General features: G+C 39.8%; 1 protein-coding gene across 2 annotated transcripts in view; it reads left to right on the forward strand.

Annotated features, from left to right (window-relative positions):
- Positions 1–23828, forward strand: part of GALNT13 (polypeptide N-acetylgalactosaminyltransferase 13) — a 151306-nt gene extending 127478 nt beyond the window's left edge. For both annotated transcript variants that reach the window (XM_081929109.1, XM_081929110.1), the window contains exons 11-12: positions 218–352; positions 23270–23828. In XM_081929109.1, the coding sequence (XP_081785235.1) occupies positions 218–352; positions 23270–23410 (276 nt within the window). In that variant the 3' untranslated portion in view covers positions 23411–23828. The remainder of the gene's footprint in view (positions 1–217; positions 353–23269) is intronic.
- The last annotated feature ends 2470 nt before the right edge of the window (positions 23829–26298 follow it).

Below are 26298 nucleotides of genomic sequence, written 5' to 3' on the forward strand. Positions count from 1 at the left end.
ATAATCCCTAATCAGTGGCCATACTGACTGGGGCTCAGGAGGGTGCAGAACAGAATGCAGAAGTAGCTTCAGAAACAGCGTTAAGAAGATGAAAATGGGACTCTGTGATTGCACAGGGTGAAAAGGAGAGGGTGTTACTGTGGGGTGAGAGTGGGGCGGGAAGTCCCCTAGTAATACAGACTTCTTAAAAAATAATGCCAATACCTATCTCTTCCAGGTATTTTCATACACGGCTGACAAGGAGATTCGTACAGATGATTTGTGTTTGGATGTGTCTAGACTCAATGGTCCTGTGATCATGTTAAAGTGCCACCACATGAGAGGAAACCAACTTTGGGAGTATGATGCTGAGGTATTTATTCAAACACAGAAGGAAACCAAACGTACTGTTACTAACCATGTTCAACTTTTATCGCCAAGGTCTCAGATGAACAGGCAAAACCTGTCACATGTCCTAGAATTAACCCTTTAAGCTAAAGTTGTGTTGCTGCTTTCGTTTTGGCAAAAGATCTTTTGGCCATGGCTGGGCTTGGTGTTTCCTGTAATTTGTCCACAGACCTATGAGCCTTTCAACTTTATTCAGAATATCTGGGGAAAACAAACTTTGCTTCACCCACCACCCCACTGCTGACTTTTAACTCCCAATGTCACACTAACTTGAAATCTTCCAGGATACATCTAACACAGTTAAGAAGAGGTATAGGTTGAGTATGAGCATACAAAGTCCAAGGTATGTGTGTGCTTATATGTACATGTGCGCACACACACATCATGGTAAAATTAGTAGGGCTTGGTAGGCCAGTTGTGCAGGTCATGGGATCAAAGAAAGCAACGAGAAATGTTTATGCATTTGCAGGTATACATAAAATAGTAAATTAAGTGGCAATGCTTTGTTAGAAGGGAGAAGAGCTGATGCTTAGTTAGCTAAGTTTGTGGCTTTGGTCAGGAACATTTTCTTTGTTGCATCTGGCATGAAGTTTTCAGTCCTTTTTCAACTTCAGATCCAGATCCAGAAACTGTAACTTAGGATTTCACACACACACACTCACACACACACACACACACACACACACACACAGGTGAGAGCTCAAAGTGCGTTTGGAGTCTGGGTTGTAACCAGGGGCTGGTTAGGTTGGATCCTGCCAAGGGCTCAGAGTAGCTAGGAGCCTGCACATTTGTGCACTATTAGAATTATTCACTGGCAGAGCATGAAAGACAATGAAAAGCAAACTTTTGAGTTTCTGGTCTGGGGGGGTATTGATACAGCTCCTTGCCACGGGTGCAAGAGGCCTTAGGTCCATCTCTGTTTGGAGTGCCTTCTGTAGACCCACCCACTATTCCAGCCACCTCCTCTCCTGATCGTCAAGTGTTCATCATGAAGCTCTTCAGGGCAATTCCAACCAGGGTTCCCAGTTGCAGGGAGAATTCTAATGCTGATCAACTCAATGCAGTTAGAATCCCCCTTTCAGACCTTGGTGCAAAATACATAAAGGCTAGGAAATAAGACAATGTACTAGGGAACTTGGGATGGGATTTTCCACCTTCCCATTTCTAGCCTACACACGCTGTTTTGAATGCCTAAAGAGAGATAATTTATCATTGTAATGTTTTCTTTGTTGGGCTCAACTGTTCAGAAACTACATCAGGAGTGGATCTTACTGCTCCCATCTTCTAATGGCAGTGAGTCACTAGGTATAAATTTTACCAGTGCCCCAGGGTCTATTATAGTCTTCTTATAACTTTGGGGACTGTGGAAGAGAGTGCTTTTGACTTACTATGAATGGCCTAAAACCTTCCTATGTACAAGACTGACATTTCCCCTACATTCCACGACAAGCTCTTAAATTGACTGAAGGCACCATTTGGGCTATATCTTTCATATACCCACATGATGAGATTGCAAATAGAAGTGTTTTCAGCAGCTGGTGCTAGAGAATGACTGAACTGCAAGCTTGAGTGCAGAAGGAATGGGGAGGGGGGACAGGAATACACTTTCTGGTTCACCTTGAAAATAGATTTATATAGTAATTTTTGAAACTTATAATTTCTGCAGTAATCTGCTTCCCAACATGCCAATAATATACAAGCCCTTGCTCATTATTCCAAGGCTGGTTTCATTCTTGGGGAATGATATACAGGACGATAAAATATGCAGTACCGTAAATTACTGTGACTCGATCCATGATTGTACATCCATAAATACTGCTGCTGTAGAATATTTGGGATGCAAAAAGGAGAAGATGATGATAGTTTCATCATTGTAAAAAGGCATATTATAAGAAGTATATGGGTACTGGAAAGCTGTAGAACTAGTCAGAGCAGTGCAAGTCATTATTTTGCAAATACTTGAATGTAGCTTGTTAGGAAAATATTCAGCAATTGAATGTACTCACTGAACTAGTTCACCCAAATGTATTCTGCACTTGACAATGATAGCATCAGATGGTAGCGTTTGTGTGTGGGGGCACAGACCATTTGCAGATTGAATTCATATGAAAGTTCCCACAGCCACAGAAGAACATTTCATTCAACCAGCACCTGTACAGTGGTACCTCGGGTTAAGTACTTAATTTGTTCCGGAGGTCTGTACTTAACCTGAAACTGTTCTTAACCTGAAGCAGCACTTTAGCTAATGGGCCCTCCCGCTGCTGCTGTGCCGCTGGAGCACGATTTCTGTTCTCATCCTGAAGCAAAGTTCTTAACCTGAAGCACTATTTCTGGGTTAGCGGAGTCTGTAACCTGAAGCGTATGTAACCTGAAGCATATGTAACCCGAGGTACCACTGTATGTGATTTAAAAAACCCACCAGTGGCATCATTCACTCTCTTAAAGCATGTAAAGGCACAAGGAGAATGAACTTGTGTTCTAAAATCAAGTGCTGATAAATCAAATGCTGTATCTGTGTGGAGCAGCCCCATATCCCCTCAGCAAACAGCGTTTGCACTGACATCACATCTCTGAAAACACATAAGCTGATAACACACCTTGCTTAAGCTAAACACATCTGGGTCTGGTCAGTACCTAAATGAGAGACCTGCTAGGAATTCCATGTATACCGCCACTTTCCATAATGGAAAAAAGCAAGGAATAAACGTTAGAAAATAAATATCTGAGCTATCTTCAGTACAGATCATGTGTGGGGAAGCTGAAGTATTGGTACAAGTAACTTCTTTGGATGGTTTGGGATTGGGTTTTGCATTTATTTTTTAATTTTACTTCCAGTTCAGTAATACCCTGTTTAGGGAAGCCCTGTTTTTAATGTTTGATGCATTACTGTATTTTAATATTTTGTTGGAAGCTGCCCAGAGTGGCTGGGAAAGGCCAGCCAGATGGGTGGGGGATAATAATAATAATAATTATTATTATTATTATTATTATTATTATTATTATTATTATTATTATTATTACATTTTGGGGTCCTCCTGTCCAGATTAGTGCTTCCATTTTGACAACATATTTGAAATGTTCAACAGATTTCTTTTTTTAAATAAAAAAGCTTTTTCTTCTGTAGTTATGGTTCCACAAGTGAAGAACCATTACAGAAAAAGCCCTTGTGTCCCCCCCCCCTTCCTGGACCTCTCATGGAGGAGGCACAAGAAAAGGGGTCTCAGATGATGATTGCAGGATCTGAATAGGTTCCTATGGGGGCAGTCCTTGAAAGGAGGAGAACGATTTTCCCAACTCCCCCTCCTCTTCATGGTCCCATAAAACCTGTTATAGAAGGTTCCCCCAGTGCATATTTTCAAGGGATGGCGTGGGCTCCGGGAGAAAGGGGGAGTCTTCTCCCCTGTTGAAAGATGTCTCCCACTGGAACAACAGCACTAGTAAGACCAACTGGATTCTAGTCTGTGAATTCAACTTTTCCTCAGTGAATTAGAAAAATACATATTCACACCACAGAATATATCTCTGTGATATACGTGTGACCCATAAACATAGAATATTTTTCAGTTAAGAACTATTGTTTTGTTAAGATGGAAATACATGGATATATTATCAATTAGTGAACAAAACTTCATGTAATGAATGCAGTAAGATTTTTTAAAAGTTGGCAAAATTGCTAGTTTTACAACATTTGTAAAATTTATTTGATAATATTTTAATTTTAGGTTCTACTGAAACTAACTCATGCTTGGGTTAGACACATTGAAATTAAATGGACATAATTAACTTACGGCCCATTGATTTCAACAGGCCTAACTCCCAAACATAATAAAATATGGATACAATCCTATGTTCAGAAATGGTCCACAAAAAAATGCCTAATCAAAAACATGTTTTGCTATAGATTGAGGGCTTTTTTGTTTTTAATAGCTTGCAAAAACGTGTAGAAGCATCTTGTAAAATCTGTGTTGGCCATTAGATGGAGCCAGCAAAAAAGAAATATTTTATGGCTCAGCTCCTATATTAAGGAACTCTGTTAAGAAGACAGCTTGCCATTACTTTAATCTGTAAGTTTTGTTATGATGTTATTAATTTACATTCATACGGAAAATAATTTTAATAAAAATTGCAGCTACTCCATGCTGAAATGTATGCTGCTTGATTGTAAAGATGCTATCAATTATTATTTTTTCACTTTTGCAATATTTGTCCTGAGTTTAAGCTTTAGATAGATGATAGATAGAGATAGATGATAGATAGATGATAGATAGATAGATAGATAGATAGATAGATAGATAGATAGATAGATATAGATAGATGATAGATAGATAGATAGATAGATAGATGATAGATAGATAGATAGATAGATAGATGATAGATAGATGATAGATAGATAGATAGATAGATAGATAGATAGATAGATAGATAGATAGATGATAGATAGATGATAGATAGATAGATAGATAGATAGATAGATAGATAGATAGATAGAGCTTTCAGTTTTACTTTTCAAGGACTGGAAATGAACACTGAATTTTTTGCTATATATGAGGTTTGGAGAGCTGTGGTTTTTGTTTTGTTTTCTATTCTCCCCCCACCCTATCTGCATATTTCTGCTTCAAAATACAATAAATAGAAAATTTCTTGTTCTTACGGTAGTGTGTTCATACATTATGTATTGTATCCAGTGATTTTTGTGCACAAATGAAATAGACGTTATATGCAAGCATAACTGCAGACACAGTGGACCTTGCGTTTCTTCTTTTCCTCATGTGCAGTGCATTCCCCAAATTGCTCTACAGCAGGGATGTCCAACAGGTCGATCGCAATCTACTGGTAGATCCCTGGGAGGTTTGGGTAGATCGTGGTTGATCACTGGGTCCCTTTCCTTAGTGCTGGTAAAATAGAATCTGGCCCCACCCTCCATTGTTGCATGATCTTCAGAACGGAAGACAGAGCTTACTCAGTTTCCCAGCAATTTGTTGGTGAGTGGCTGGTGGCTGTTCTCCTTTCTCCCTTGAGTTTAGGCTTGAATTCTCAAAAATCGGGGCTTTCCTCCTCCCTAAAAAAGCTCAACAACTTTTACCTGAACCCCGCAAAAACGAGCCTTCCCTTCCTAAAAAAAGCTGAACAACACTGACCTGAAACCCCTCCCCAAAAGGGGGTAAATCACTGTCAGTTTTTAATTCTGTAAGTAGATCTCAGTCTCCTGGGAGTTGGCAACCCTTGCTCTAGAGGGTTGAGTGGTCTTCCAGGGCAGATTTGCAAAACGTGGAGAAAGGAGAATAAGGAGAAGTTCTGTTGCAGAAAGAACTTGCTCCTGCAATGTTTGATTCGACTCTTATGAAAATAAGGTTTTAAAACTTTCATCCAATTTCCCCATCAGCACAGCTGTAGGATCCCTTTTTGTTTCGTATTTTGCATAGTTATTTGTTTATTGAGCAACACAAATAGCTAAAATACTGGGACAATCCTGCCAAATTTAAGCACTCTTAATTCTGATTCATTTAAATGCTACAGCTAATTTTGTGTGTAACTGAGGGTCAAAAGAGACATGACACAGAAGATTCATCATTCTACCTGTCTCTTTAAGGGTCTGAGGGAAGTGCCAATTTTGATCAGAGTTGCAACACTGGGGTGGGTTTAACCCTTCTATGGTATTCCCCTATTCTAAATCATCTGTGTCCCCAGCTGCTATTATTCCACAGTGGAAAGACAGGAGAAGGGAACAGGGGTATACAATTGTTTTGAAAACAAATACAAAACAAAATGAATGAGCCCAATTTGTCGTCTTTGCTGTTGAATGAAAATGAGTGGAAAAGCAGAATAAGCAGAATGTCACCCATTTCATTTTCCCATTTCAATTTCAATTGCTTTCCTCTTGAGGCACTCTTTTGTGTTATCTGGAACACAGTATACAGTTCGTAGAAAGGTCACAATGGGGAGAGAGGGCAGTGAAACTTGCAGATTAGAAAGCTGCATTTAGTTTACATAGCGTATGTCTGTATGCTTTATTTTTTTAATTGCCTCTGATTGAGGACTTTTTGTGGAAGCTGCCTAAAATTTGGCAGTTCCCTTGGCCTTAGTAGTGAAAGAATGCCATAAATATTTCATACTGTTAGTGTATAAAACTTAGAAGTTACAAGCAGGAATGTAATGTTGAATGGAAGGCTTAGAGAATGCCTGCTATATTTTTTTAATTGATTCCACTTTGTCCAACATAACTAATGTTCAGTCATGTAGTAGGATATTGGTTGAAAAAGTTGAAGGTTCTCACAAATAGTATCTGAGGTGGTAAACCTTTCCATGGGACTAAAAGGGGGGGGGGGGTCCACCATGTAAAAAAACTTATACAGTATGTCAACCAGAAGACTATGCTACCACCCTTCTCAATGATGTAGTAGTTTTCAGTATGCAAGAAAGTTTCTCTGTTTAGGTTTAACCTTTTTTAGTTTGTTTACTGCATCTGGATCTGCATTGTTTTCCTCAAGCTGAACTGTGAGCATATGGAAGACAGAGGACTCATGATAAATACTAATAGTTTATGGGTTAAGAAATCTGTAATATAAGTTTGATCCTAAGCGGCCATGCTCTAAACTATTATTTAGGTGTCAACAAATGAAATAAATACAGGCTCACTCTAGGGGTACCAAAATGCACTGTCATCCACTCACAAGAGTTAGCAGCTGACTTGGGGAAAGGTTTGCAGAACTGTAAACATACTCTAGAATAAACACCCTAAGGGTAGGGTGAAGGACACAAAAGAGCCCAGTGATGATTGAATATTCTCATTGGCCACAGAACACTATCTGTCTGCAGGGGCAGTGCAATATCCTGGAGAAGCACATGACTGGCTGTAACCCTGAACATAGTTCCACATTACAATGTTTTGTTGCAGGTCCTTCTTCCTATCACTTCATAAATCCAAGTACTGCCCATGCCTGCCTGGTACCTCTTTCTTGCCCCAACTCAAATGCCCTAAAATGGTATCCCCTCACCTGCTAGGGCACAAAGGAGACATACAGTAGCAGGAGAACTGTCTATGTCAGGCTTCCTCAAACTTGGCCCTCATCTCCCATGATCCCTAGCTAGCAGGACCAGTAGTCAGGGATGATGGGAACTGTAGTCTCAAAACATCTGGAGGGCCGAGTTTGAGGAAGCCTGACATAGACAGTTCTCCTGCTACTGTATGTTTCCATCTCCTTTGTTTGCCTAGTCATGAGATCTACCTATGCAAAATGGGAAACTATCAAAGCATGAGACTCCACACCCTTCACAAACTCTATTCAGATTTAGTAATCCCACTCCCTGGATGCTGTGCCCTGTCTTCTGCTCTCCAAACTCCACTCCATTTCAGGGTCCCTGGCGATGGAGGTATGGGAGAAGAGAGTTCTTCAACACCTCCTCTTGTCTCTCATCCAAATAAGACGGCTAGCTTCTCAAGATCTTTGTGCCCCCATGATTGCTGAATAATCAGATAAGACGGGGGAGAGAGACAATGAAAGCCCAGCTCTGTATTGGTACATGGAGGAACAGACGCTCCATCTTCCTCCCATTGTATTCATGTCTGAAGAGAACCTACATGTGTACAACTGGAGCAGACAGAGCACACAAGAACTTAACAAAAGCCAGTATTCCTGATAATGCATACAGACGCTATATGAATATGCTCTGTTCAGAGCTTCAAATGAATGAATAGAAATCAGAAACATGGAGATCAGACATTGTTCCAATTTATCTTCCCCCCATGTTCACTGAAATTATGAAAAGGACTGAAATGAATTTGTGTGCTTTATCTGAAGCAATGGTACTTACTGTGGCCGTTTGTCTATATATGGACAAAAATTGGTTACCCTTTGTAGCAGATAATGATAATTGCGACTCTGGTGGGCAACTGCTTTTGCAATCCACTTATCCTGTGAAGGAGCAAAAATTGCCCTAACATTATTTGTGTGTATTAAAGGCTTTCAGTATGTCAGATTCAAAGAAAAGTAAGTTATCATCCTCCCTTAGTTGCTGGAAATGTTAAATGTCTACAGGTATACATGAAAATGTAATCAGATAAGTGAGTGGTGTTTCTAATTTATATTGAGGACTTGTATCATTTTCAAAGAAGTCTTTGTGGAAAGATGAGTATTGACAGTAAGACATTTACTGAGTCCTGGTTTAACTGCATGTGAAATTTATTTGCTTTTGTCAGTATATAGGTAAATGGGAATACAGCTTTGAGGTAAGTGCGTTGAAAACTGGCAAACCTTGTGATTTATTCTAGAATAGGACCTTGCTTGTTTTACTGCTGTGGTGGTACATATGACCTTGTTTAGTTGGCTTTCAGTAGATTGTATTTTATTATGGCTCACTTTAAATTTCCTGTCGTTGAAAATATTACATTGTAGACAAAGAAGGGGGGGGGGAGAAAAGAAACATATTCTGAAGATATGTAGCAGAAAGGACCCGAATGTCCTTTCTTAAATATGCTCTGTATTATTTCAGGACTGGATTCTTTTTACACTATACAATATTAGAGTGATCTTTTGAAACATGTTAAGGAAAACTTCTTTTATGGCTTTTTCCTGCACCTGCGCAAATGAGTGACAAAACTCCCATTGATTTTGGTGCTGCATCATAAATCTTCTGCTAAGCACTTACAGCAGAGCATCGGGCCATGTCCCCCTGAGAGTTTCATTGATCATCTAACTGCACTCCTTTAGCTTCATTCATTTATGATGTTGATACACTTGCAGGGTACACTTGTAAGCATTCTTTAACCAGTCAGAATCGCCAGGAATGCAGCAGAAAACTTGGATCCCTACTACAGAGCAAAGCAATGAGAACGTTGGATATGAATGTCTGGATCTGACAAATAGGGAAACTGTTTAAAGTATAACCCAAGCTTTCATTTTAAAGCCAAATACAGTAAAATAGATTGTCACTACAGAAACACAGTGCTAACACATGTCTTTTTGCTTTGAGGAACCAGCTGTTTTTAAAGTGTTGTTTTTTGGGGGGTTGAGGTTTTTTGTCTAATAATCCATGGTAGTCTAATAAGCCTTGGCAGGCATGCAATTATTAATGGCATTGGCTAGTGTGATAACTAGCTTCTCATTGAACAGTGCAAATTATTTAGATGGCTGATAATGCTTCTGCTGCACAGGTTTTTTTTTAAGGTTATGGTAACCAAGCAGCAGAGGTTTTGGAAGATCTGGCATATAATTCAGAGCCTCATCTAGATTGAAGGCTGTTTACTTTCCACAACACGCTTTTTGTCTGTAAACTGAAAGACTAATAATTTCATGAGGTTCCTTGTTTTCCTCTAAATTAGCAGGATAAATGAAAAGGCAAACAGTGCAGGAGGTTGGTTCTGTGCATGAATTTGAGATGAGCTTAGCTCCTTTGAATTCAGCACAGCTCGTTGGAGGCAAGACTACAGTATTTGATTATGTTCCTTTTCGATCTGAAGCCTTCTGCTAAATTGTTCTTACTTTGTTTATAATTATCTGTTGAATCTGCTGGATATATGTGCCTATAATAAATATTTAAATACGCAAGATTATTAAATCTTCCCATTGATTTATTCAGATGACATTTCCTTTCCACTAGTGAAAAAGAGAGAAAAGGAAGGACATGAACTTGCATCTCATAATGAAACTGAAGCAAAAAAATTGACGCGCCAGCCGCTTACTCAAAGTGACATTATAAGGACATTCATTCTTGAATTTTCTTATTGTTTTCCATGCGAATACACTCTTAATCACACACGCAAATGTATGCTGCAGTGACTTACTATTATTTATTTATTTATATCTGCCCTTGTTTATTTAAATCTGCCCTTCCTTGCAGATTTATATCTGGGAGGGGTACAACACATAAATTAAAAGTTTCAAACTACGGCCATCCAACAGATTTAAAAGAAGCAGATGAAATAACAGGGAAGTCAGCAAAAATAACAACTTTCTAAATCCAACCAAGAGAATGAACTTCCCATAAAGTTTATGCTAAGAATAACTGGCTTTTCAGCTGTCAGTTAGACAGGGAACCACTAATCAATATATGTTTTGTTTTGTTTTTAAAAGTAAATGAAGGCTGCACTCGAGAATAGCTGTTAACATATTTGACTGCTATTCTTCATGTTGTTGGGTTTGAGGCGTTCTGCTTAGTATTTTCCACTTAGCCAGTTTAGTCTATACATAGTAGGCAGGACACACAGGCTGAAATCATTACCTGCACAGCTAGAGGACAAGAGAGAGAGAGAGAGCTCATTGAAACAGCTGGCTCCATCATTCTTCTCCCACAAAGCACTGGGAGGGTCCCAGTGCTTTCTGGGTGGAGAATAATAGCACAATCATCCTTTTCCCTCAAAGCAAAAATAAAATATAATTCCCACTTGCACTTTCATGTAGTATAATCCCACAAACCGTAGACTCTTCCATACAACTCTTTTGAATGTAATTTTCATCTAGCATTTCTTTTTATCAAAAAGAAGGGCAACTCACTTGAAACAGGGTATCAAGAAAACTATCATTTGTACAATAAATACTTTACTCAGCAAAGCAGGTATGACCACAGAAGAATGGACCACATGGCTTATAACTAGCACGACTGATAAGCCTCATTCCCGGTTTATTTTACACCTGGAGTCAATTCTGAAGCATTTTGTTAGGCTTTGCTCCCTGTCACTCTGGGCGAGATTTGGAGCACACTTCTGCTCACACAAGGGGAAGCACTGCAATGTCTGCCATTGCCACCAAGGTCAGATCCCAGGTCATTGCAGAAGATTCCCCAACTCCCAGAAGCAACTTGGGCAAAGGACTGCAGGACGTAGAAGCAGAAAGCCCCACTGCATGAGTGGAACTCTTTCTACAGCTCTTTCGATCCTACCCATTGAGTAGGATCCAATGGAGCCCTCAGGGAATTCTTCTCTCAGCACAAGGATTTCTCTTTGCACAACAGAATGCCTTCCCCCTGTGGGTCCCTAAATCTGTTCTAGGGCTTCCCCTAGCCCTTGGAACAGATTTGGGAAGGACTTGTGCAATTGCCAATCCTTATGTTTATGGGACTCATTAGAAGACTACCTCCCATTGTTTCTGGATTAAGATTTGGTAATCTGGAGTTTGTTAAATCTGTCTAGTTTTAAGGAAGTCATGTAATTGGTGGGTACTTTTTTCAAGATTAAATCTTACAACTGTACTTGAGAACAATACTTGATCTGGTTTGCTGAGCTTCCCTTTGCCAAAGGCCCAGTAGTGTTTTTCTTCTCTTTTCCATTTTTTATGTGATTTCTGTCTCTTTGTTTGTTTACCATTTTTCTTGTCATACAGACGCACACATTTCTCCATATCATTACCCAGTCATGTTTGACCATAAGCAGAATAGAGGATGGCACTCGTGGCCCCACAGTGGAGACATGCAATGGCAGCCCCTTTCAAAAGTGGCTACTGAGAAACTACACGCGGCTGGAGGTTTTTAGGAACATTTTTTATAGTCCCACTGACTATTTTCTTTAGCAAATGTCTCGAGGTTGGTATCAAAGGCGCAAAAAGAAAAAGCTAAGCTCCTTGCTTGATTGCTTGCTTGTGCTCTTTTCCCATTTTCTCCCCTCGTTTAGTTTTTTACGTAGTGTTAAGATGTAGAAACAACAGCTTAGAAATAGCATTAGTTTATGCTGCTTATCTCTGGGTGTGTTTAAAACAGTCAACGTTAAAAGTCACAATTGATTGTCCTTTGTGGTGTATGTCTTTTCTCTTTTTGCACATCCTTCCCAGTTCCAAAAACTGTTTGTGAATTAGAAAGCATGGCTTTTGTGTTCCCCCTAAACATATAGTAGCAGTTGTATTGATGGCTACTCCTATTCCTTGCTTTAGCCACTGTGATGAAAAGAAAGTGTTGTTATTTTTTTCACACCTAGAAAGGGCATTCTCTGCACTGCAAAACAGATGGGGAAATCTGTTCGGCATGATCCTGTTTTTGCCAGGTCATTAATGCACTGGTGCCAGCAGGGCACGTCAGGTCGAAGGCCCTTAACACCCACATAAAAATTGCAGGATATTCAGATGTACAACCCAAACTCCTGTATGGTACACCATCAGCACTGTTACCCAGTACTGGGTCAACTATGATATTTAAGTTTATTGGCAGTTTTATCAATTGCATTAATGCTCATTTTTTGGTTGCAAAAGATGCCTTGTTTAGCTTGGCACAAATGCCTCCTCTCAGATATAAGAACTTCCATGCAGTAAAAATAGGCCTATGAGGGCTCATCCAGACTTGGCAGCAAAATGCACTTTCTCCTCATCTGTTTACCACCTTCCTCAGGTCCGTCTAATTATTTCTTCAGTAATCCATTCTTTTTGGTGTCCTAACATGAAATGGGCATATATTATGTAGCAGACTATGCCACTCCCCTCCCCCAAATTGGCATCCATCTGCTCCTGCAGCCCCAAACTCACTGCCACCCCATCCCAGTTCCAACCATGGTATTATTTCCAGGGCACTTTTTGAATGGTTTCATTTTTAGTGTGTGTGTGTGGTTTTGGAGCAATCTCTCTTTACCTGAATTTATTTTGGGGCTAAGTTCATTCTGAACAAAAGTGAAGTGATTCCATGAGCTGCAATGGGGACAGGACTCTGTGGACACAAAGAAGAAAAGCCATTTCTAGACAGGATTGCAGTCTTTTTGAAAAGTTCAAGTTCATAGCTCACGGGTTCTTAGGGACCCAGCCTTGCTTCTAGGCCATAGTTGTGTCCTAGAATGTACTAGCTCCAAGCTGTTTAAGTTGTCTGTGCTCACTGTTGGAAGACTTGATTACTCACATCCATGCATAGGCAGCTCTTGCTTCATGTGGGGCTGCCCATGAAAAGTGTTCAGAAAATCTGATCAGTGCAGAATACCACAGTTGAACTCATGACTGGAGACTGTGAGTTGGCATATGCACAGGACACCTATATGGAAATTGCTACATTGGTCACCAGTGTGCAGCCTAAACCTAAAGGTACCTAAAGGTAAAGGTAAAGGACCCCTGACAGTTAAGTCCAGTCACGAACAACTCTCGGGTTGTGGCGCTCATCTTGCATTACTGGCTGAGGGAGCAGGCGTTTGTCCACAGACAATTTTTCTGGGTCATGTGGCCAGCATGACTAAGCCGCTTCTGGTGAAACCAGAGCAGCACATGGAAATGCCGTTTACCTTCCCACAGGAGCGGTACCTATTTATCTACTTGCACTTTGACGTGCTTTCAAACTGCTAGGTTGGCAGGAGCTGGGACCGAGCAACAGGAGCTCAGCCCATCGCGGGGATTCGAACCGCCCACCTTCCAATCAGCAAGCCCTAGGCTTGCTGATTGGACCACAGCGCCACCTGCATCCCACCTAAACCTGTAAAGCCCTTTATGACCTAAGGACCAGGACATGTCAGAGAAACACATTTTCTGATTCAATCCTTTCCAAAGGTGGAAACCCTGCTTCAGGTTCAGTCTCTTGGGTCTCCTCAAGAGCCATTCTGTTTTAGCTGACTATTATTTTGACCGTATCTTATGTCCTTTTTAATGTGTGGTTTCATGGAATTGCTGTTTGTGCCCCTCTGGAAGCAGGAGCTGAAAAGCAGCCTAGAAAATCCTGTAAGTAAATACAATTAAATAAATAATTGTGTTCTTAGTAATTATCTTGTATAGTAGGTACGTAGATGTATCTTGGTAGTAGGTACCCAGAAATGTGTCATAAATAAACCCTGAGTATTTCTCAATGTGGTAACGTCATTTACAAAACCACCTCAACCCTTTTTGCACTTTTCAAGCAGTATCATACCTCTTTAAGTGGACACGCTTCCCCCGCCCCCGCCCCCCAGGAATCCTGGGAGTTGTAGTTCATTAAGGCTGTAAAGCATTGTTAGAAGACTCTGATTCCCCCGCACAGAACTACAACTCCTTATGGTTTAGCTATAGAACTCTTGACTCTTTAAAGCGGTATGATGCTGTTTTTAAATGTATAGGGCAGATGGAGCCTTCACAGTGCTGTACAAAAGTTATATTAAAAAGAACAAACCCTGCACATAGGCTTACAAATTAACGGGTGTGTTAGCATGGTCCTTGTTTCTAGTCTAGACATTTCCAGAGCATTTTAAGATATCGTTTATAAGGCAAATGTCAGTTTTCCTGTCGATATTTTAGGTTAGGAATTTAAAACATTTGCATCAGTAATATTACCTGTCCATGTTGCTGTTGGGTGCGCATGCACACACATGTAAAGCAATGGGATTAACTTAACATTTACTCTTTGTCCTAAAATGAATGGGTGTTTTTTTCACCTTTTAAGCAAGCTTGCATATGCTTGAGTAAGAAAGAAAACTCTTCTTATTTTTAAAAAACCCTGTTTTGACGAGTGTTTAAACAGCTAGAGATTGCTGCAGTATAATCATATTTATGGTGAAAAATGAAGTAAATTCTAGACTGTGTGGTTTTGCTGGTAATATTTTCCCAAGGTAATTGGTTGCTGACCAAACAAAGAAAGCTCTTTCTAATAGCATACATAATTATGGAACCAAAGAAGTAAGTGCTTATAGAAGACTGTTTGAAAAAAATCCCAACAATATGTTTGTCTGGCATGAAATTATGTAAAAAAATACAAAGGAACAGCTGATGGGAGGCAGCACGGTATCAGTTTCCTTGGGTTTGTAGATTTGCAATATCACCAGTTTAATTAATGCTAAAATACGTTATTTCAGCAATCCTGAATCTTTTCTATGAACAGCGCACAAGTTGCATAGGTTAACAGTGCAGTTTTTAATGTCTCTTAAAAGGATAGGAAAAGGCTCTGTTCTTACAGAGCTGCAAAATATTAAACAGCCTTAAGGTGATTTAATTTAACAGGTGTAGATGTTTCTTTGGGAATTCCATGACAGTTTGTTCAAAGTAAGAGCAAAACCTCAAGGGAGATGATGCTTCCCCAGTTGAAATTGTACAGCACACAACATTTAGAAATGTGTAACACATGTCAATCTAGCATGGAATAACGTGTAATCGTTTTGCAAAAGTTTAGAAGTTTGTGCAATCTCATCATTGCTAACCATCTCAGGGAAATGGCTTAATTTTGAAATCAGCAATGAATAAACATTTCAGTGGTGTCGCAGCATGCAGTTCTGGTTTTCCTTAATGCCATCTGTGAAGTTGCTAAACAAGAACTTCTAACTCTGAATAAAAAGATACCAGCCCAAAAGTTTACCATTCTGTTTTTCTGTTATCAGTGATTGAGCAGACTGACCTCGCAAGGTCTAGATCCATGCAGCTGATGGATATTTATGGATAGAGATAATAATAATAATAATAATAATAATAATAATAATAATAATAATAATTCTATCCCCGCTCATTTATTATTTATATCCCGACACTCTGGGTGGCTCCCAACAGAATAATAATAATAATAATAATAATAATAATAAAGCAGTGATGAAACATCAAACATTAAGAACTTCCCTAAACAGGGCTGCCTTCAGATGACATCTGATGGGAGGGCATTCCACAGGGTGGGCTCCACTACCAAGAAGGCCCCCTGTAGCTTTGCTTCTCGTAATGAGGGAACCGCCAGAAGGCCCTCAGCGCTAGACCTCAGTGTCCAGGCTGAATGATGGGGATGGAGACGCTCCTTCAGATATGCTTGAAATGAAGTAAACAAATACACAGCCTGGTGAATCAAGCCAACAGCCCACCTAGTCCAGCACCCTGTTCTCCCAGTGGTCAACCAGATGCATGTAGGAAACCTGCAAACAGGACCTGAGTGCAAGAGCAGACAATGCCTAATATTTTGAGAGCAGTGTTTCCCATCTCAGTTTAAAAAGAATAATTGATCTTATGATATTTGATCTATGGTGCACAGCAGGATGACACAAATATGAATGTTTAGTATAAGGTAATATTTCTGCCATCTCAAAACAATTGTTACATTTCTAGCTAAAAGCAGTGAAATAAAACATGGGCACTACATTTCAGTGATAGTGTAGCACCAAGATTTTGATGCTTTTTTTAAAGAACCCTTCGGTTTTTTAATAAAAAATCTTGTTTCTTGCGGTGCTGTGGATTAAAAAAAATTGATCATTTTATTTGATGACATCACTGAAAACAGGCGTACTGGCAATCAAAAAGCCCCCTTAAAAATTACCTCAAAGAAAGAGAAGAACAGCTATGAGACATTGTGACAAAAACAAATATTTCATTAGGCAGCTGGTGAATCAATTTAAGTCTTTGAAAAGCAGGTGACGAAATGGCAGTTCATTACTAGACAGAAAAGATTATATTTTTTTTTTTTATAAAAATTTTTATTAAGATTTTTTACAGATACATATTTAACAAACAAAATAGGTTTCATAACATCTTTTCATTCTATTGCGGACTCCCTCACGTCTCCCGCTTCCACTCTCATCATTAAAAACGAATTTTTCCAAGCAAATTATCATCTTGTTTATACTCTTAAGTGCAATGTTTAGGTTAAACTCAAATAAAAAATTATAATTTAATGGTAGACAGTTATTTCTGCTCTGGCTTCCTTGTTAGGATTCAACCAAATTACAATACTTTTGTAAATAAATCTTAAATTTCTTCCAATCTTCTTCAACCCTCTCCTCTCCCAGGTCGCGGATTCTGCCAGTCATCTCAGCCAGTTGCATATAGTCCATCAGCTGCATCTGCCATTCTTCCAGTGTTGGTAGATCTTGTGTTTTCCAGCTCTTAGCAATAAGTATCCTTGCCGCCGTTGTAGCGTACATAAAAAATGTTCTATCCTTCTTTAACACGTTCTGGCCGACCATGCCCAGAAGGAAGGCCTCTGGTTTCTTGGTGAAGGTATACTTAAATACCTTTTTTAACTCATTATATATCATTTCCCAAAAGGCCTTCACTTTAGGGCAGGTCCACCAGAGGTGAAAGAATGTTCCTTCATTTTCCTTACATTTCCAACATTTGTTATCAGACGAATGGTATATTTTAGCCAATTTCACTGGGGTCATGTACCATCTATATATCATTTTCATTACATTTTCCTTCAGAGCATTACATGCTGTGAAGTTCAGCCCGGTAGTCCATAACCTTTCCCAGTCCTCAAACATAATGTTGTGCCCAATATCCTGGGCCCACTTTATCATAGCCGATTTAACCAATTCGTCTTGTGTGTTCCATTTCAGCAGCAAGTTATACATTTTTGAAAGTACCTTAGTCTTAGGTTCTAGCAGTTCTGTCTCCAGTTTCGATTTCTCCACCTGGAATCCTAACTTTTTATCAATCTTAAACACTTCCTTAATCTGAGCATAGTGTAACCAGTCTCGCACTTTATCTTTCATTTTCTCTAAACTCTGCAGTTTCCAATTGTCTCCATCCCTTTCTAGTATTTCCCAATATTTTGGCCAATTGGCCTCCATATTGGGTCTTTTTCGGGCCTTGGCCTCCAAAGGTGACAGCCACCTCGGTGTTTTGTTTTCTAATAAGTCTTTGTATCTTGTCCAGACATTAAATATTGCTTTTCTGACAATATGGTTCTTAAAGACCTTGTTGATCTTAACCTTGTCATACCATAAATATGCATGCCATCCAAATGCATTGTTAAAACCTTCCAAATCCAACACATCCGTGTCCTCCAGAAGTAGCCAGTCTTTTAGCCAGCAGAAAGCTGCGGCTTCATAGTACAACTTTAAGTCTGGCAGGGCAAAGCCCCCTCTTTCTTTTGCGTCCGTTAATATCTTAAACTTAATTCTGGGCTTTTTGCCCTGCCAGACAAATTTGGAGATATCTTTCTGCCACTTCCGGAAGCACTCCGTTTTATCTACAATCTGCAATGTCTGAAACAAAAATAACATTTTTGGCAATACATTCATCTTAATAGCAGCTATTCGACCTAACAATGAAAGTTTCAGTTTTGACCAGCTATCCAAGTCTCTCTTAATTTCAGACCAACATTTTTCATAATTATCTTTAAACAGACTCAAATTCTTTGCTGTTATGTTTACCCCTAGGTATTTAACTTTCTTAACCACAGTTAACTCTGTCTCTCTCTGAAACCGTTCCGACTCAATATCTGTCAAGTTTTTTCCCAACACCTTGGTTTTTTGCTTATTTAGTTTAAATCCCGCCACCCGACCAAAATCCTGGATTAGTTGTAGTACTCTTTTCGTACTAGATTCTGGCTCCTGTAATGTCAGAACTAAGTCATCTGCAAACGCTTTAAGTTTGTATTGTTTCGCTCCGACCTGTATCCCTTCCACCAACCTGTCCCCTCTAATCGTGTTCAAGAGCACCTCCAGGACCGAGATAAATAGTAACGGGGAAATCGGACAGCCTTGTCGTGTTCCTTTTTCAATTTTAAACTCTTCTGTAACCACATTGTTAACTATCAGTTTAGCCTTTTGTTCTGAATATATTGCATCAATCCCATTCTCAAACCCCCGGCCCACTCCCATTTCTTTTAGATTCCCTTTCATAAACTTCCAGGATATGTTATCAAAGGCCTTCTCCGCGTCTATAAAAATTAAAACAGCTTTAGTATTTATGTCTGTTTGTAAAAGCTCCAATATATCTATAATGTTCCTTGTATTGGCAGACATATGTCTACCTGGGAGAAAGCCTGCCTGGTCTTTATGGATTACTTTGTTTAAAACCCTCTTAAATCTACTTGCCAAAACGTCTGCGAATATTTTATAATCCACATTTAAAAGGGAGATGGGACGGTAGTTCTTAAGCTGTGTCTTTTCAGTTTCCGATTTTGGTATCAATGTGATGAAGGCTTCTTTCCACGATTCTGGCGCCTTCTTCCCCTCTAAAATTTCATTGCTGACCTCCATCAGTGGTTGTATCAAATAGTCTTTCAATGTCTTATAATACTTGGAGGTCAGCCCATCTGGTCCTGGTGATTTGCCCTGTTTCATATTTTGGATGGCCTGCTCAATCTCTTGTCGTGTTATTTTGCCATTCAGAATTGATCTATTTTCTTCTGACAACTTTGCCAGTCCATTTGTCTTTAGAAATTGTTTAATCACTGCTTCATCTTGTGGCCCTTGAGTGTATAATTTTTTGAAATATCTCTGGAAACACTTTCTAATCTCTCCGGGGTTCTGGATACATCTTCCTTCAATCTCTAAGTTTGTCACTATGTTTAACTTTTGTCTCCTCTTCAACTGCCAAGCTAGCAGTTTTCCACATTTATTAGCCGACTCAAAAGTTTTTTGTTTCATTAGTTTGATTTTCCATTCTATTTCCTGATTTATCAGTTTACAATACTGTGCTTGGTAAAGTTTGATTTCTCTCAGAATCGGCTGGGACTTCGGATTAAGTCTTAACTTCTTCTCCAACTCCTTGATTTTTTCCAAAATTTTATCTTTCCTTTCGTTTTGTTTCCTTTTCTTTACTGTGTTCTGTTGTATCAGGAACCCCCTCATCACGGCCTTACTTGCGTCCCAGATAGTTCTTTTTTCCACTGTGGTGTTCATATTGATCTCAAAATAATCCTTTAGGGCTTTTTGGGCCTTCTTAGTGATCTCCTGATCTCTAAACAGGCCATCATTCATCTTCCATCTGAAGGAACCGGTTGGAATCAATGTCATGTCCATTCTCAGTGCGTTATGGTCGGAGCATGTCTTTGGGCAGATTTCCACCTTTCTGATCTTAGGTGCCAGACCTCTAGTTATCCATATCTGGTCGATTCTTGTCCAAGTCAGTTGGGCTTCAGAGAAAAATGTTCCTTCCCTTCCCAAGGGGTTTCTCACTCTCCAAATGTCAATCCAGTCCATATTGTCTGTCATTTCAAAGAAGGTCTTTGGTAGTCTCCCATCTTTAGAAATTTTTTGGCTCTGTGACTTATCCATATTGGTTGATACAACTCCATTCATATCTCCCATCATAATGATGTTGTTGTAGTCCAGATAGTCCAGCATGGTCTCATGCAACTTCTTATAGAATTCCGATTTTCCTTCATTTGGAGCATAAATTCCTAATATCAGTATTTTTTCCCCTTGATGTTGTATTTCTATCGCCAAAATTCTTCCATGCTCATCTTTAAACAGAAATTTAGGTGAAAGGCTCTCTTTTGCATAAATTACCACACCTCTCTTTTTAACTGTATCCGAAGATATAAATTCCTGACCAAGTCTTTTATTTATTAACACTTTTCTGTGGAGCCTGGTCACATGTGTTTCCTGTAAGCAAATAATGTCCAAATGTTCCTTTTTTAAAATGTGAAAGATTTTTCTCCTTTTTCCTGGAATGTTACAGCCATTTATGTTCCAGCTCAAAAGTTGCAGAGACATCCTGAATATATCTGGTTATTCTTGCTGTGGGGGTACCTTATTGTCAGATTTTTGGGGGTCCGAGGGTGCAGGAACCCCCGGAGGTTCAGGCCCTGGGGGTAATCCAAGTCCCTTATGAAGATCTTCTCCGTGTGCCACCAAAAACTTGTCTCTATCCTCCGGCGTTCTAATTTTAATCTTCCTCCCTCTGAAAGTAAACGACAAACCTTGGGGAAACTCCCACCTGAAGATGATTGAGTTGCTCCTTAGCAGTTTTACTAATTCCGAGTAGTCTGCTCGAAGATCCAACAGCTGTTTAGGAATATCCTTATAAATTTCAATTCTTTTGTCCAAAATATCCAGTGACTTTCCGTAGTGCAGGCCTAGAATCTTGTCCCTTTCCTCCTTTGATCTCAATATTATCAAACAGTCTCTGGGCTTCTCCTTCTTTATAAGTCTTCCAAGCCTAAAAGCAGATAGTATTTTAAAGTCTTTTTCTTCTAAGTTCCAAAACTTGGAAAATTCCTTGGTAAGGAACTCAGTTAAGTTACCTTCTTCCACTTCTGGAATTGAGCGAAAAGATTATAAGGTGGGCTTTTTGAGGAGTATTTTCACATCTTTTAAGGGAAAGGTCATGAAACCATCTAATAATCTTCTTAATCCAATATTCTAATACATTCTGTGGTAGCAAAGCTGGATATCATTTACATTTTTAACATGGCAGTACTGCAGTGAGAGCATGCACTCTCTCTAATCCCTTGATAATCAGGCACTGTTTCACAATAGATTGGTGGTATCCAATGCTACTCACTATACATGGAGTAAACCCATTGAAATGAATGGACATGATGGGGAAGAAAGGATCTCTCAGGGTGAGAGGCTGGGGGAAGAAACAGAAGTTTCCAGGAAGGTCTTCTTTTCTCTATATGAATAAAGGATATGATACAATTGAGGTAGAGGGTTTTTAGATCTATTTCTCTTTCTTATTTTTTTTCTTTTTCTTTTTTAGACTAGCTTGGTTTTTATTGTAGTTTATTATGAAAACATTCAATAAAAATATTAGAAAGAAAGAAAGAAAGAAAGAAAGAAAGAAAGAAAGAAAGAAAGAAAGAAAGAAAGAAAGGGACATGAGTAGCAGATCTATTGATTTCAATAAGTCTACTGTGAGCAGAACTCAGTTGGACTGTACCCATTGAGCTAACTGGTTTGCAACATATCAGTAAAGTTTTTGTGAATATATATTTTGTCACAATCTGAACCAAAGCTGTAGTATTCAAAACGTTCCTGCAGAACATTCCTACTAGCCCCTCAGTATTTCAGGAAATTGATCCATTATCCAGGCTCAGGTGCTGCTCATCCATTGCTCCTCTGTCTTACCAGAATTCAGATTCAGTTTATTGGCTCCTCCCACAGCAAAGTCTGGTACCAGTTGATGAGTTTCAGGGCCTTTCCTGATTCAGGATATCTTCATAAATGCAGTGCTTTTCCACTGGCCAGAGCATCTTAACCAACATGAAATCAAACACAGATTTCATAATAATTCCAAATGTTCCTACCTTCAGTGTCCAGCTCCAGGTTTTGGCAGTATCATGTGAATCCCCTGTTCTGTAACATAGGAGGTTGCTTTAGTTTATACCAAGTCAGACCAGTGGTCAATCTACCTCAGTCCTGCTTGAGGGCTCTATATATATAAGCTGCTCAGAGCTTCCCAAAAGCAGTGTTTATGTTTTAAACATAACATGCTGAAACTTTTAAAGGAGCATATGATGTATACATATATAACTATACAACTTTTAGAAGATACATGAAGGCAGCCCTGTATCGGAAGGTTTTTAATGATTGATATGTTTTATGTTTTTATCTGTGTTGGAAGATGCCCAGAATGGCGGGGGCAACCCAGCCAGAGGGGCAGGATATAAACAAACAAACAAACAAACAAACAAACATCGTCATCATCATTACTAAGTACATTGTGTTAATACATAAGAGTCATACAGCTTTGTACAACAAAACATTTATAATACACTTATAATACAAGATTTAATAATTTTTAAAAAGAGGGCCTGAAAAGTAAACGCTAACTTTGCCAAGTCATAGGCAAAGGGGAGTGGAAAAGAAGTATTGCATTGTGGCTGCAGCAGAACAAATCCCAAGCTCGCTCTAGTTTCTGGAGAAACTCATGAACTGCTCTAAATGGCAGCACTCTTCACTTGGGTTGTGAAGTCTGGGTGGGTTCAGGCATGACTCAAGACCAGATTTCAGCTCAAAGCAGTTTATTGTAGCAACAAGAACAAGACTGACAAACAGGGGCACTTGGCCCAATATATATATCTTTGACTGGCCCAAGTAAAAGCACGCACCTCACCTCTGATAGGTCGCCTTAATGCTTGCAATTAGCAAATCACAACACTGGCCCTATCTCATCAGGGATTGGCTGCCTGCCAGCTACTAACAATGTCATCAGAGGGTTTTGGAATCCTCTCCATCTTTTGTTATTACGAATGAAGCTCCTGAGCTCCAGGAGGCCTTAAGGCCTAGGTCTGCATTGTATATATACAAGCCTGGCTTTGACCTACAATGCCTGCATACATAACAGGATTTTTGTTGTTGTTATTGTTTCTTTTGCAGCGACTTACCTTGAGGCACGTCAACAGCAACCAATGTCTCGACGAACCCTCTGAAGATGACAAAATGGTTCCTACCATGAAAGACTGCAGTGAAAGCCGATCTCAGCAGTGGCTGCTCCGGAATATGACCTTGGGTGCCTAAAAGCCGTGAAGGACTCGCTGTGTTTCCTCGCCAGGCCTCGCAAGGCTCTAGACCTCTTGCACTTCACACAGTTTGATCAAGCAGAAGTCTTTTCCTCTTCCCATGTTATCGGTGAAGTGAAAGGTTTTGAATGCTCGGTGAAAAGCCCATCTGCTTTTTAATTGCTTAAAGCATGTTTGCACTTTTCCCTTCAGAATTTTTATCTTTTATTTTTTACTCATTCAGCTAAACACACAAGCGCTCTGCAATACCGTAAAACATATGCTATGATCAAGACACGGTATTCTTGAGGAAATATCAGACTCGCGGAAAGCATTACAAAGCTGAACTCCAAGGTTTTGTGGGGAGTGGGCTTACTGTTGGTTCTGTCATGTAACGTTGCTTGAAAGTGACCATGTTAAATGCCTTATGAAACCCACTTGTATCGTGAGAGATTATATCTTTTATTTATTAAGTCGATGTGCTTGTACTGGCCCCTTCATGGCAGCAAAGGAAGAATTAGTTTTTAATCTGCTGCCGGCCATAACCAGCAGATAGCTCAGCTGAAAGAATTTCTGAGCAGTAAATTTACTGTATATAATGGGTGTCTTTCATGTATAATACTGGGCGGGGGGAATGTGGCATTGCTGTTCTTGAAACGCCTTTGGAATATCGGCAAAACTAAATGAAGGCTATATGCCGGCAGATGGGAGGTAAAATTGAAATTACAGCAAAAGGTAATACAATGAAACTGAATTCATATCGTCCACAGATAGCATGCACTCTTGGCAAAGCATTAGCCTTTGTGAAGCATAGTAATGCCTCTGGCCAATTCTCGCAAACTCCCATTAATGGTGCAACTATAAGAGGGAGCAAAACTTGATCATCTTGAGTTGGAGTGAAACTCTTGAAACTTGTTCTTTAAAAATGTCAAGAGCAGGTTGATGCTAGGCACTTTACCGGAGTTCAAGTTAAGCTTTGTTGCATTAACTGTCCACTTTTCCATATTGATTATATTTATTATTATTGATTTTGGTATTGCAGCAGATTAAGCATACGTACAGCCCCACCTAAAAACGTCAAAGCTTCCACCTATTAATAAGTCTAGTTGAATGGTTTTATATATAACCGTAATAGAAACACGACTAATTAAAAAGCATATCTAATAAGCTTATGACCTGTAATGTAGCCACATTGGGAGCCGAGTTTGCTCAAGAGGTGGTTAAACTATAAATAATAATATTTTAATTAAAAAGAGGGGTAATAGTATGGCATAACTCTATACCTATATGTAAGTGGGAACACTTTGGGCTAACATTTGACTCTTCAGTGGTTCCAGTATTAGGTCTATAAGGAGCAATATTGAGTCTAGGGATGGGTGTGTGATATAGTTAGATTTACAGACTCCTTGTATGTCAGGGCCATTTGCCATGTCAAAATATTGTGCTTTATTGAATGGTATGAATTTGTCCGCATTGCTTCCACAATACCCTGGAGAGCTTGGCTAGCCCTATTGCTTTCACATTGCCACAACACCTTGGACCTTAGGAGTCAGATAGAGCCTGTTTCTCTGGATGAGACCTGATACACTGTGTTTCCCTTTCATATATATCACCTGCCTGGAGCTTGAATGTGCATATTTCTCTTATCCATCCACCCATAGAAATGTTCTAAGCAGCTACCATATCAGTATACTAGAGCTCCAAACAGGCTGTCAAGAGCCCAGCAGATTCAGAGGTGAAAAATAGGGTGTAAATAGACCAGTGATCAGGTTCCAAAAGAAGTAGGCAATGATCCCGTCAGCCCAGAAGCAGGTATAGAATAGCTGGTGTTCAGATATCACACATAAAACTATATAGGAAGTTGCCTTATAGTAAAGTCAGACCATTGGGCCAACTAGCTCTGCACTGCCTATACAGACTGACAGCAGCTCTCCAGGGTTTATAGGGATATTCCCAGACCTACCTGGAGATGGGGAATGAAGCTGGAGCTGCCTTCTTCATGCAAGGCAGATGCTCTACCACTAAGCTACAGCGCTTCCCATAACAAGACTAGTTAGTTAATATAGTTAATGTAAATAGGCTGTATCGGCTTGGCTGATGCCAGCCAGATGCCGGATGAGGCAAGGCAGGATTCTGATTAGCACCTTATATGATGGACAAGTTGCCCAGATGTAAAGAGCCTAGGACAGTTCTTAAATAAAGGCTGTGGCATCCTTACTGGCTCCCCTGGTCACCTTCTACAACTGCCAGTGTAGTGCTGGGGAAGAGTGAGGTTTTGGACACCTAGCCCCTCTCTCTATACAACATGTTATCTGGAACTTGGGAAACTATAAGGTCTCTGTAAGGGCCTTGGCCCATTGGAGGAACGCCCAAGTTTTTATCAGTGAGCAGAACACTGATGGGAATAAACCTTTGCTAAGAGTCCATATGAATCTTATTTTGGTATTTGAAGAAGTGCCTCTCTTTCTGTCAGAGACAAATCTCTCAGCACCACCTGATAAGTCATCTCTATGCATAAGAAAGTAAGAAGAGCCTGCTGGATCAGGCCAGTGACCCATTTAGTCCAGCATCCTCTTCTCCCTGTAGCCAACCACATGCCTGTGGGAAACCCTCATTCTCCCCTCCTGATGTTTCCAGCAACTGATATTCAGAAGGATTCTGCCTTCGACCATGGAGGCAGAGAATAGCCATTGTGGCTAGTCAGCATGGATAAGCCTTTACTGCCATGAATTTGTCAAATTCTCTTTTAAAGACACCCAAGCTGGTGGCCATCACTGCCACCAGTGAAGGGCATTATTTGGGACTTCTCGTTTTAAGCTACTTGTCAGTTTGAACCACAGTTTTTAATAGCAAGAGTAACCGTTCAGTTCACCTGCCAGCCCTGGCTGGTGTCTACTGAGGACTAAA

The sequence above is a fragment of the Podarcis melisellensis genome (assembly GCF_964234715.1).
Source record: "Podarcis melisellensis genome assembly, chromosome: 1".
NCBI lineage: Eukaryota > Metazoa > Chordata > Lepidosauria > Squamata > Lacertidae > Podarcis > Podarcis melisellensis.